This window comes from Trichosurus vulpecula, chromosome 7 (assembly GCF_011100635.1).
Source record: "Trichosurus vulpecula isolate mTriVul1 chromosome 7, mTriVul1.pri, whole genome shotgun sequence".
Classification (NCBI taxonomy): Eukaryota; Metazoa; Chordata; class Mammalia; order Diprotodontia; family Phalangeridae; genus Trichosurus; species Trichosurus vulpecula.
Window position 1 is genome coordinate 21,356,063 of NC_050579.1, and position 12,605 is coordinate 21,368,667.

At 49.9% G+C, this 12,605-nt stretch overlaps 1 protein-coding gene across 3 annotated transcripts in view; it reads left to right on the plus strand.

Moving 5' to 3' along the window:
• Positions 1–12,605, plus strand: part of HIP1 (huntingtin interacting protein 1) — a 119,981-nt gene that overhangs the window by 100,038 nt on the left and 7,338 nt on the right. For all 3 annotated transcript variants that reach the window (XM_036767053.1, XM_036767054.1, XM_036767055.1), the window contains 11 exons: positions 596–697; positions 2,284–2,427; positions 3,224–3,359; positions 5,113–5,199; positions 5,329–5,436; positions 5,542–5,678; positions 8,203–8,313; positions 8,665–8,723; positions 9,484–9,577; positions 11,340–11,440; positions 11,714–11,819. In XM_036767053.1, coding sequence (XP_036622948.1) covers positions 596–697; positions 2,284–2,427; positions 3,224–3,359; positions 5,113–5,199; positions 5,329–5,436; positions 5,542–5,678; positions 8,203–8,313; positions 8,665–8,723; positions 9,484–9,577; positions 11,340–11,440; positions 11,714–11,819 — 1,185 coding nt within the window. The remainder of the gene's footprint in view (positions 1–595; positions 698–2,283; positions 2,428–3,223; positions 3,360–5,112; positions 5,200–5,328; positions 5,437–5,541; positions 5,679–8,202; positions 8,314–8,664; positions 8,724–9,483; positions 9,578–11,339; positions 11,441–11,713; positions 11,820–12,605) is intronic.

Below are 12,605 nucleotides of genomic sequence, written 5' to 3' on the forward strand. Positions count from 1 at the left end.
TTTACAATTTTGAAAGATCATTGAAAATAACTGAAGACAATTGCAAGTCAGTGCCTTGTAGGCAGGGCCTTCATCTGCTCTTGAGTCTGTAGGGAAACAACAGGAGAGTCTCAGGGACTGGGGTAAGAAAGGACCTGAGCTAAAGAACCAGTTAATTAATCACTGTTCAGGGCCTACTGTGTGCCAGGGCACCCAGAGATACCAGGAAAAAGAATGAGCTTGAGGAAGACAAAGCCCAAGGGAAACAGAGACTATTCAAGGCTGAGAGCAAGCACTCTGGAGCCTTGGGAGCCAGAGCCGAGCACATGCCCATGGACAGTGGGGAGCTCTGCCTCGCTGGAGCAGATGAGGGCCAGGGTCAAGACACGGGAGACATGGCACTGGCTGGTCTTATGGACGAGACAGAGATCAGAGGCCTAGAATGTTTGCTTGTTCAAGGCAGAACCAGAGAGTGCAGGGGTGCAGTCAGCAGGGAGGTCCCCTACTGTCCCCAGCTATGTCCAGCTTACCCTATAGATAGAGGATTCTTGGGAAGAATACCAGTCAGTGGGCTTTGGTATGACTCACTCTGGGACCCTCTTACTGTGCCCTACAGACTCAAGAACAGACAGAGGTCCTGGAGACTTTAAAGCAAGAACTTTCCATCAGCAAACATGAGTTCCAAGTCCTCCAAGGCACCCTGGAGACCTCTGCTCAGGTAAACATGACCTCCCTCCACCTTCCTGTCCCACCTGCCTTACCCCACTGATACTGGAGCTGCCTCTGCTGCTGGGGCAGAAGCCTCGTCTTCACTGGTGTTTTCACTGGTGGCTCTCCCCACCTACTGCACTGCTTGTCTTGTCATAGCTACAGCTGAGCTCTGTTGATCCCAAGTTCAGCCCCATGGGTGGTTAGAGCAAGCCCAGAAATATCAGCTCCCAGTTTTGTGATGGGGAAGGGGGAGGTTAGGAGAACTCATGAGTGTGCAGTACTACATATATCAAAGTCTTTGTCATGTCGGTTAACTCGGCTAAACTGTTTTTAATTATTTTTTTTTTACAAGAGATGGCTCTCTGGGAGGGGGTAGAAGAGGGAAGCTCTGGGAAGGCTAGGTGATATAGAATCAAAAGAGAGCAGTAGAAAGTTTGCAAATCCCTCCTCTCTGGGGTAGTGTGGTGTAGTCGATTGAGAGCTCGCCTCGGAGTTGGGAAGACCTGGCACAAGTACTGCCTCTGAGCTGTCCTAGCCAGGGCCCCTGTCACTCAGTGCCACCAGGCCACTCTCCAAGACTCTGAAGTGTCAGAGAACCTGCTGACCCACAGTGGGAGAGGAGGGTGCTTGCTGGAAGCTCCCTACCCGATGAAATTAGGAATCCAGTCCAAACACTCCTCTCTATGCATCAGTTTCCCCTCATGTCCTTGGACAGCAGGTGGCAGAGTGGATGGAGTCAGGAAGACCTGAGTTTGAATCCTGCCTCTGACCCATCCTGGCTCGGGGACCCTGGGCAAATCCCTTTACCTCCCAGCCTGAGTTTTTCATCTGTAAAATCACAATGATGGTGCCTTCCTTTAGGAACCCACAAGATAAAGTGCTTTGCAGAACTTAAAGCCCTGGATGTTGGCTGTGATTAGGAACCCCTTTCCTAGGGAGCTGGGTCAGAGAGATTTAAACCATTATCCTGCTACCCTCTTCTCAATGAAGGCAGGCTGAAATTTGGAGATGTTGGCCCAGAAGAATCCAACTAATGTCTCCTAAGAAAGACTTTCAGGTCATGCATTCGTTGTCCACCAGGTGGACTATCTGTGGCAAAATTCCAATGTCACCTCACACACATCTGGGCTACCTCAGTGAGTTATCCTTCTATGTGCCCTCAGGAAATAGGAATAGCAGGCTCAAGGAAGTAGAACCTATTGTGCCTTGGAAGAAGAGGGCAGTTTCGGGGTCCTACAAGAGGAAGCAGCTTCCGCTTCCCACCTGAGACACTCCTCTGAGCCTCTGTTTCCCGATCTGTGAAATGGGGCTATCAGTATTCAGACAACACATCTCATTGGATTTTTGTTGGGGAACCTCAAAGCACTGTGTGGGGAGGTGGAGGAGTGGAGCGGGTAGAGAGCAGGGCTCTCAGTGAAGAAGTCAAGGCCTGAGTCCTGGCTCCAACATCCCACCTGGGACTAAGCACAGTAGTTCTCTCAGTAGAGCTTTCCTTTATGGGTGAAATCACAGAAAAGTGAAAAAAAAAAAAATCATGTCAATGTGAGCTGTGAGCATTCTGTTTTCCCTCTCCCCACATGGTTTGTTCTGCAGTCAGAGGCAAAGTGGAACATGCAGGTTGAAGGCCTAGAGAAGGAGCGAACCAGCCTGGCGAGAATCGCGTCTGAGAGGTATGAAGAAATCTCATCCCTTCGGAACCAGCTGGAGCGAACACAGTCTGAGTTAACCAATGCACAGGCAAGTGGAGAAGGCAGACCTTGTGGGCCCATGTCACAGCTCAGAAATCCAGGGGCTTGGAGAGGCAGTCTGGCTCTGCCTGAGGGGAGCAGTGAGACAGAGGGGAAGGGACGAGGCTGAGGCCCTAGCAGTCCCTGGGCCTTTTCCTGTGGGTCCATCTCAGCTGGCCTGCCAGAGCCAGCCTGTAGGAGAAATATCTGTCATTGACACATGTAAATGACCTTACAAACCTACCATCATATGCCACATCTAATGCAGGGCATGGGTAAGCTATGGGTTATATCCACAGTAGGAGGGAACAGGTTGCAATCACCTACAACATACACTCTCCCAGCCTTTCTTATGATCAGTGAGACGCGTGTGCAGTGGTTAGAGATTGGTAGTCCAAAGGTCTGTGGTTGGGATGGAGGGTGAAGTGTGTTAAGCGGTGCCTTTTGTAGAACAGATTTTTTTTCCCCTGTGTGGAGTGAACCGAACCCGAGTACACAAGGACCAACTCCTCGACCTCAGTCTCCTGGCACTGAACTTTCTAGCCCAGTCAATAGCACAGCCCCCAAGCAGAAGGAAGGAAAGGGAGGTATTAGTGCTCCAGGGGGAAACACATCAATTCTGGAACCAAACCTAGCCACTGATGCCCTGGGCCTCAGTTTCCCCTATCTGTAAAACAAGGGTGTTGGACTCAAGGGTCTCCAAGGTCCTTCCCATTTCTAGGGCTATAATTCTTTAATGCTCTGATCTTCCTTTGGGCATGCCCCCACTCCGAGTCTACAACAGCCTGCCTTTGATTCGTTGGCAGGAATCTACGCATCAAATTGCAAAGGACCAGAGGAAGTCATTTCTCCTGAAAATGGGGCAAGAGGCTGAGAAGATGGTAAAGGATGCACTGAGCCAGCTTGAGGACCCCATCCTCATCAGTTGTAGTAGGTCTGCAGGTACATCTCTTCCCCAGTCACTGTGCTGTCCCTAAGCTTGAGTACATCTGTTAGCTCCAAATCCCACTGGCCTGGTGACAGCACACCTGCTCTGGTCATTCTGCAGGGATACGAGGTGGTTCCAGGACTCAGGAAGCTCCCCACCAATGAGAGAGATTCGGTCACTACTGTTGAGAAGCTTGTGCACAAAACTGGGCCTTCTCAACAGGGAGCTTAGGCTTCTATTGGCAAGCTAGACCAGAATGCCCCAACCCTAGTCACCCAGACAAAGGAATCTGATGGTCTAGGAAGCCCCAATGAAAAGGAAGGAAGCTGGGGTTTAGATCGGAGGGCTGGTCCCCTTTCTTGTTTCTTCATGATGAGTGTGATCAGAATTTACACAGAGTGGATGTGTCTGTGCCAAGTGATAGTGTGACCCCAAGGGAGACCCCCTCCATGGAGGCCTCTAGATGGAGGCTGGGTGACCGGTGCTTAGGTATTTAAAGTAGAGTGGACGAGGTGGCCGAGGCTCCAAGTCTGATTCTGAGTGGATGTATGTAACAACAGTGTTGCTAATGGTTGCTGTGGAGGTGAAAGACCAACAACACCAGCACACAGGAGGGCTGACAGCTCAGGTTCTTTGATCTGCTTTTCTAAGGAAAGCAACTTTAAGGGGTTAACAATGTCACCTTAATCAAACATACATATATCATTCACTTAGCTCAGAGGGAAAAGCCAGCACCCTGAACTTCAGAGAGTATACAAACAGAAATTACAAGCATGCATTATATAAACAGAGCAAATGACACAAAGCAGCCTCTCCATAGCAATACATACATAGTGACCAGAGAGAGAAGCAACATCTGGGTTTTTCAAAGGGAAGAGGGGAGTGGTCCTATGGCTACCCAGAGTCTCATCTGGCCAAATTACCAACACTCTTCCAATGAGTGTGCCCCCAAAGGTGAAATGCTAACCTCTGAGTATATATATACATACTTCTTCAGGGTCAAAGGGCATCACAACCATGCAACTCAAACCCATGTGAACTAGGCCTTCCCTTGCCATAAGCAGGTCATCAAAGAGTCCTGATTCAATCAAAAGGTTCCTTAGTGCTGAGAAGCACTCCAAAACAAAAGACAAGGGTTACACTTTACCTGCCCCATTCAAACAAAGGCAAGACTCATTAAAGGCCCTTGATGGCCTTAGCATCCCAACAGAGAAGAACAGAGGAAGTCCCACCTTAATTACCATAACAAAGGACCTCACCAAGACTCGGAGTGGGTGAGATACAGACAAGCTTGGGCGATCTTATCAAAAAAGAGTTTGACTTTTACCCCATGGGCAGTAGGAAGAGAGACAATATCTGTATGAGCAGAGGGACCAAGGAGCCTAATGCAGCTACAGCAAGAGAATACACCTAAATCCTGTCAGGCCAGAAAACCTTCCTTCACTTTGACTCTTCCCTTCTACCACCAGAGGGGGAGGGTGGTGCAGTGGAAAGACCTGGGTTCAGATTACATCTCTGCTACTTTCTGTCTACGTGGTCTTGGGAAGATCACTTTACCTCTGTGGGCCTTGGTTTCCTTCTCTGTAAAACGAAGGGGGCTGCATTAGTAGCTCTAGAACCCTTCTAGGTCCTGGGTTCCTAGGCCCTAGAGTTCTAAAGGCATCCATTCCCCTACTTTAGCTGTTAGGGGAGGGAAGGGGTGTATAGGTCACCTGGCTTCACTGCACTAGGATACAGGGATTCCTTACCCTGGCTTTTATCTTCCAGATCACCTCCTTTTCAAGACCAATTCTGTTTTGAAATGCATCGACCAAGTGGAGGAGGCCCAGAACCAGTATCTGACCTCTTCAGATGGTGAGATGTGGGCAGGGCACTCATCCTGACAGCAGGGAAATTCTGGGCATATTCCAGAGGCCTCTGAGGGTGTCCAAGGGAGGGAAAGGCTTTGGTGAATTGGTGAATTCCACAGAATTTGCCTTTCAGATGTCAGTGGACTGGTGCGATCCATAACCCTCTTGGCTCACCTGGTCAGTGACACCATCCTCCAGGGCAGTGCCACCTGTCTGACAACCTCCTTGGAGCCTGCAGAGAGTGAGTACCAGGGCCGACAGTGCCAGGTCTGCTTCATACCTGTGCTCGAGGTCAGGGGAAGTTAGCGCCCCTTCCTAACGACTCTGTGTTTCCTTGAATCCGTAGCGTTAACAGATGCCTGTAAAGAGTGTGGCAGGGAAGCCCTGCTCTATCTGTCTGCTCTGAAGGAAGAGGACAATGTTGAGAATGCAAATAGCACGGCCATGAGGAGCTGCCTCAGCAAGATCACAGCCATTGGCGAGGTACCATTAGAATGACCATCATGCTCAGAACCTGAGATGAAGATGTAGTGGGGTTTGAGGCAGGCTCCTCTTAACACCTAGAAGATGTTCTGGATAAACTTGTCTCCATCCATTCAGTTTGTGTTTATTAAACATCTCCCACTTGCTAAAATTGTGGAAATGCCAAAAGAATGTATGACACACCCCCTGCCTTCAAGGGGCTCCACTCTGGGGAGGTGATGTCAGATGCATGCAGGACACAGATCAGGGGCCAAGCCCAGCTCTGGCACTGTCTTGCTGCATGACCCTCAAAAACCATCGCATTAACAGGAGGAGCACCAGATCATTCATGAATTCACTCAGAAGCATTTATTAAGCCCCTGTGGTGAGCATAGCACGGTCCTAGACTTGGGAACTACAGAGACAAAAACAGAATGAGCTTTTCTTGCTACTGGTCCATGAACTTCATTTTTTAATAACTGTATTTATATCAAGATACTTGGTTTTCTTTGGCATCTTTTGTATTTCATTTTATGCATTTAAAAACCTGACTCCGAGAAAGGGGCTATCAGCTTCAGGGGGAGGCCACTATGTGCAAACAAGCTCTATACAGAATAGGTTGGAGAGAACTGACAGAAGGTGCTGGAGTGGTAAAAGAGATGCTTCTTGCAAAAAGTGGGATTTTAACTGAGACAGGTAGGAAGCCAAGAGACAGAGATGAGAACAGAGAACATTCCAGGCATGAAGGACAGCCAGTGAGAAAGAATGCCTGGAGTTGGGAGGCTGAGGGTCTTGTTCAAGGGGCAGAAAGGAGGCCAGGTCACTGGATCATGTGAAAAGCCTGTAATGAGGTTAGGCAGGATGGAGGATTTTCTATTTGAAGGTAATAGGGAACCACTGGAGTCAGCTGAATAGGGAGGTGATGTGGTCATACCTGTGCTGTGTTTTAGGAGATTAATTTGGTGGCTGATTGAAGGGTGGGCTGGAGTGGGAAGAGGCCTGAGGCAAACACACTCACCAGAAAGCAAGTGCAAAATAGTAAAAAAAAGAAAAAAGTGATAAGGGCCTGCCCCAGGTTAGTGGCCATGGAAGAGGAGAGGGGGGATTTAGGAGAGAAGTTACAAAGGTAGAATTATCAGGACTCTGCAACTGATTGATTGGATATGGCTGGAGGGAGGAGAAAGAGAAATGAGAAAGAGAGGGGTCAAAGGTTGTGAGGAGGACAGACCCAAACAGTAAGAGGAAAGTTAGGAAGATAATACGGTTTGGGGGGAAAAGATCATCTATTCAATGTTGGACATATTGACTTTAAGGTGTCTACAACTCAAGATGTCCAGTAGGCAGTTGGAGAAAGGTCAGGGCTGAGAATAATCAGCATAGAGATAATTGAATCCATGAGAGCTGATGGGATCACCAAGAGAAATAGGACAGAGGGAGAGGAGAAGAGAGCCCAGGAGAGAGCCTTGGAGGGCACCCAAGCCCCACCTGGACAAAGATCCATCAAGGAGGCTGAGGAGTGGTCAGGCAGGTAGGAAGCTAACCAGGAAAGAGCAGTATCCCAAAAACCTAGAGGGTAATTGACAGTAGCCAAGGCTGAGGGGTCAAAAAGAATGGAAACTGAGAAAAGGCCCTTTAATTTGGTCATTAAGAGCTCTTTAGCAGCTTTGGGAAAATCTGTTTCAGTTGGATGATGAGGTCATAAGCCAGACCGCAGCAGTCAAGGAAAGAACTAGCTGTAGGCAGCCTTCTGGAGCCCAGAAAAGGAGGATTGATGCAGGACCAGAGCAGGGCTGGACAGCTCAGAGGAGTGCTTCTTGAGAATGGGGGAGCCACAGGCATGTTTGTAGGCAGGGAGAGAGTCAAGCAAAAGAGGTGGGAGGCCAGAAGGGCAATTCGATGGAGACAGTGGCCCCATTTGTGACATCCAACACCTTGGTGATCTTGGACAAGTAACTTCCCATCCCTGGGCTTCATCTTCCTCATGTAAAAGGTCCTTTCCTGCTCTATGACACCAGCCTTACTAGAAAACAGGATTTGTGTTGGAGAAGAATCTAATTGGTATCAATAATAACTGTAACTGTTATAGTAGCTAACGTTTACATAGTTCTTTACATTATCCCTTACTATCTGCCTTACAAGCATGCCCAGGTCTCTCGTCCGAAAAAAGGGATGACCTGCCTTTGAAGGGATGCCAATTAATGGATGGATTAGAGTCAGATGAGATTCATATGGTCAGTTCCTTGGGAGGGAGTTGGGTTTTGAGCTAGATTTACAGGGTAGCATGTGCGAGGGCCCAAAGGCAGGAATAAGCCAGCTGTGTAGGGCTATACCTGGCTACCATGCATGGCCGATGGAGGGACAAGAACAACATTCCAATTGGTGACTGATAGACATGAGTCTGTGAGCATGACTGCCCTTCGGCCTTCAGTCAAGCCTGTGCACACAGCCCTTATCAGCAGGAAGAATCAGAAGTCCCAGAGTCTCTCAAAGGGAGCCCAACAGGTTGGAGGACCACCTTTCTTCAGCCTTCGTGTTTTGATTCTAGGGGCTCAGACCCAGAGGCCTGGACATTAGGCAGGAGGAGCTGGGTGACTTGGTGGACAAGGAGATGGCTGCCACCTCAGCTGCTATTGAAACAGCCACGGCCAGGATAGAGGTAAGAGGCATCTGCTGGCAAGGCCCTGGATGCAGAGGGAGAGTTCTTGACCTATCAAGACCTGGGGCCTTGACCATTAGAGGAAAGTACCTACAGACCATAGGGCAAGAGCCCTAGCCAAACCAAGGCCAAGATTCCTTTGATTCCCTGAGGGCCAGAAAGTACACAGAAGTTACCCAGGGGCAGCATACCCAGGAGAAGCCTTTGGTGAAAAGGACAGGTTGCCCTCTTGGCATGGATACCTTGGCAATGGCACATGGTTGTTCGTGTGTGCACATGCTTACCCCTTCCAGCACCCACCCTCCTTCCATGTGCTGAGCTAACCCCTTCCCTCTTCCTCTCTGTTAACAGGAGATGCTCAACAAGTCCCGAGCTGGAGACACAGGGGTCAAACTGGAGGTAAACGAAAGGTCAGTATGACCAGTGCTCTGATTCCCAGGTAGCCAGGGCAGGTCCCTTGCACATTTGTTGGCAGATTTCAATTTATGCTCACCTTGTTCTCCTGGCCTCCTCTTGTGCTTTATCATGGAGCAGAGGGGACCCTGGGCTCTCAAAAGCTCTTCAGCCCAGTGTAGGCTCAAGCAGGCAATGCGCAGATGGCAAGGCTCAGAGCATGGTCCCAATGATGGGCTGTCTCTTGTCTGAGGACCAGCCTAGCTAAGCTTAGAGGTTTGGCCACAGAGGGGTGAACTCTCTAGCCCCAGTGACTCTTGAAGATCATCAGCAAAGATAGCTTGTTGGGATTTTAATGAAGGTCATGCCAACAAGAATAAGAAACTCTGGGGCCCTGAAAGATGGGAGCATCACTTTAGACTCTTCCAGATAGGGCTTGGGTCTGTGTCATCTCCCTGTGCAGTTAATGGAGGATTCCGTAGGATACTGGCATGACAGTGGGGGACAAAAGGCAAAGAACATTCCACTAACAGGGAGTGTGACCTCTGGTTGACCAGACTGAGTACCCACCTTAACCTCAGCAGATATCCTGTAACCTCTGTCTCCTTGGGAGGACTCATGATCAAGATGCCTTGCTGCCCCAGCTTTTCCTCAGAGGTCTTTCTCTAAAATCCTTCTGGAAGAATCCAGTTCATTCCTAGCTCTCCATTCCCCCAAACACTCTGAGCTTGGCTTCACTGTCAAGGGGATAATCATTGGTGGGACTTTGTTTTGCAGGATCCTCGGTTCCTGTACCAGCCTAATGCAAGCTATTCAGGTCCTCATTGTAGCCTCCAAAGACCTTCAGAAGGAGATAGTGGAAAGCGGCCGGGTGAGTGTGTGTTTAGGCCAGCAGAAAGCAGCAAGAGGGACAGACTGTCTGTGGCTTCCTGGCCCTGTCAAGACCAAGACCAGCTGGCCTCAGCACAAAGACACTGTTAACACTCTTGGCTGTTCCCCCCACTGGATACTTTCTCTGGCCACTTCCCTTCTCAGTCTCCTTTGCTGGATCATCATGCCTGCCCTGCCCCCAAAGCTCTATGTCCTGGACCCTATTCTCCTCCCTCTCCATTCTCTCTCAGTGATTTCATCAGTTCCAACAGATTTCCTTATCCTCTCTCTGCAGATACTCCCAGATCTATGTATCAAGCCCTAGTCTCTCTCCTGAACACTAATCTTACATCACCTTTAAATTAAATGTCCTTTGAGCATCTCAAACTCAACATGTCCAGAACAGAACTCATTATGTTCACACACGCACCCCATTCCCATTCCCATTCCACCTCCAAATTTCTCTATTTCTGTCGGAACAAATCTCCCCCCAGCAGACTGGGTTCACAGCCTGAGTTATCCTCACCCCTCGCCCCTCCCTCAGTCAGTTGCCAAGTGTTGCATCTACACCACAACACATCTCCCATGTGTTCACTTCTTTCTACTCACCCGGCTGCCATCATGGCTCAGATTCTCAGACCTGCCCTGGATTATGACAATAAGCTGCTCAGTGGTCTCCCTGCCTCCATCTTTCCCCTTTCCAATGCATCCTCCACAATGGCCACCATAATCTCTCCAAAGCAGAAGCCTGACCATGTCAGTCCTCTTCTGAAGAACATCCCGTGGCTCCCTATCGCCCATGTACTTATAGAGGAATCCACCAACTGCTCGGCCTGCTGTTTAAAGCCCTTCACAAACCGGCTGCGGCCCACCCTTCCAGGTTCATTGCATTTCACTCCCCCTCGTGTACACTGTGTTCCTGCTGTTCTGCAAACTCCACACGCTCCTGCCCCCCTGGAATATTCTCCCTCCTCATCTCTGCCTGTTAGGATCACTAGCTCCCTGCAAAACTCAGCTCATGGGCTGTCTCCTCCTGGCTGACTGTCCCGAGAGATCCCCTTAAGTTCTTGGTGCTCACTCTTCCCCCTCACGGGATCAAAAACAGAGTGTCCCAAAAGTCTTCGTGCTGTTTTAAGTGACTGAAGCCTGAGCGCACTAAGACTTTTGGGACGCCCTGTACAGACTTCTCTGCCTACTTGTTGTCACTTCTCCCCTCCCCCCATCTCTGCCTGAAATAGTCTCTTCTCCATTCATCAGTCTGAGATGCCACGCTGCCCCAGAGTGGGGAGGAGGAAGCTCTGGAGCTGCTTCTCGGAGGTTTGGCAGATTTGTCCCAAACTGCCCGAATATCAAACATTCCCAAATTAAAATGCAGCTTCCAAAAATATGTCTTAAAGCCTAATACAGTTTTTAACAAATGACCCGCTCCCTGCTTGGCATGGATATCATAAACCATCCAGGACACAGCTCGGCCCATCTTATTACTGCCTCTGCTAAGGTTTGCTTCTTCTCACCTCTCAGCAGAGCTGAGCCTGGAGGCAGGAGGACCTGAGTTCCAATCCAGCTCAGGCACTTCCTAGCTGGGTGACCCTGGGCAGATCACTTCACCCCTGTCGGCTTCAGTTTCCTCATCTCCTCCCAGGGTTGTTGGGAGGATCGGATGAGATAATGATTGTAGAGCGCTTAGCCCGGTGGCCGGCCCATGGCAGGTGCTGTGTAAGTGTCAGCTGTTATCGTGCTCGCTTCTTGTTCTTGTCCTCCAGGGTGCGGCCTCCCCCAAAGAGTTCTATGCCAAGAATTCACGGTGGACAGAAGGACTGATCTCGGCCTCCAAAGCTGTTGGCTGGGGAGCCACAGTCATGGTGTAAGTAGCCGCCAACCCCAGCGTCCCCCATTGCCCCGAGACTGCAGGAAGCTGGCCCAAGACATTTAAGAATTGTGTCTGGCCTGAGGGCATACAGACCCTTGGTAAGCTACAAAAGAGAGAGGGAGCATTACAGGGGTATGATGGGAGGCAGCATTTCTCAGGGGAGCGGTTGCTTCTTTTTCCCCCAGTCCTTAGGGCTGTGAATGCAGTGGCTGATAAGCCTCTGGGGGTCTGAGTTGTAAGAGACAGACCTTCTTTCCTGCTCATCAGGGATGCAGCTGATCTGGTGTTTCAAGGGAAAGGGAAGTTTGAGGAGTTGATGGTGTGTTCCCGCGAAATTGCAGCCAGCACAGCACAGCTGGTGGCTGCTTCCAAGGTAGGACGCCCCAGGGCACCGAAGAGCGTGGGCGGTGTAGGAGGGCTGGAACTACCTTCGCTCTGGGTCTCCAGAATAGATGTTTTCTTGCTTCAGGATCCAGATGGGGTTAATTCAGCAGTTCAGGTCTCTAAAGTCAGAGCCACTCTATTCCCCAGAAGTCACTACACAGAGTGAGCTCCTAGGGCATCTCCCCACAAGTCCTGCTCCCTGCCCAGCTTGTAGCCTAAACCCATCTTGATTCTCCTGTGCCCTCACCTCTTGGCTCCTAGCATGGAGAACTTTCTCCTTGAATGTTCTCGATGTTCCTGGCTGACTAGCAGCTAATGCTTAGATTGAGGGACGCTGGGCACAGAGATCAGAGAGAGCAGGCACAAGCACCACAGTTGATGCCAGCCTTCACTCAAGCATCAGCATGGTACCCTTACTCAGAACTGATCCTTTGTTTAGCTCTGGGCTTTGCTGCCTGGTGTTTCTGTTCCCCTTTTCATTGGCCGCTGCAGACTCACAGACCAGCAGGTTCTCGATCCCCTAGGAGATTTCACTGCATAACTCACTGGTGCCTCAGCTGATTTCTACAGTTAGAACCTGTTGGCATAGTATCAGCTGTTAAAGTCATGATGTGGAGAGACTCTATAACTCCAAGGTCAGGAAGGTTTTTCAGCAACAAGAAGCAAGCCAAGAGTGACACTGTGGAAGGCAGCTTCTGACAAGCATAGTGCTGATTTGCTAATTTTCCCAGCCCCTCAGAGGGCAAGAATGGCCACACCAACCTACTTTGGGCGG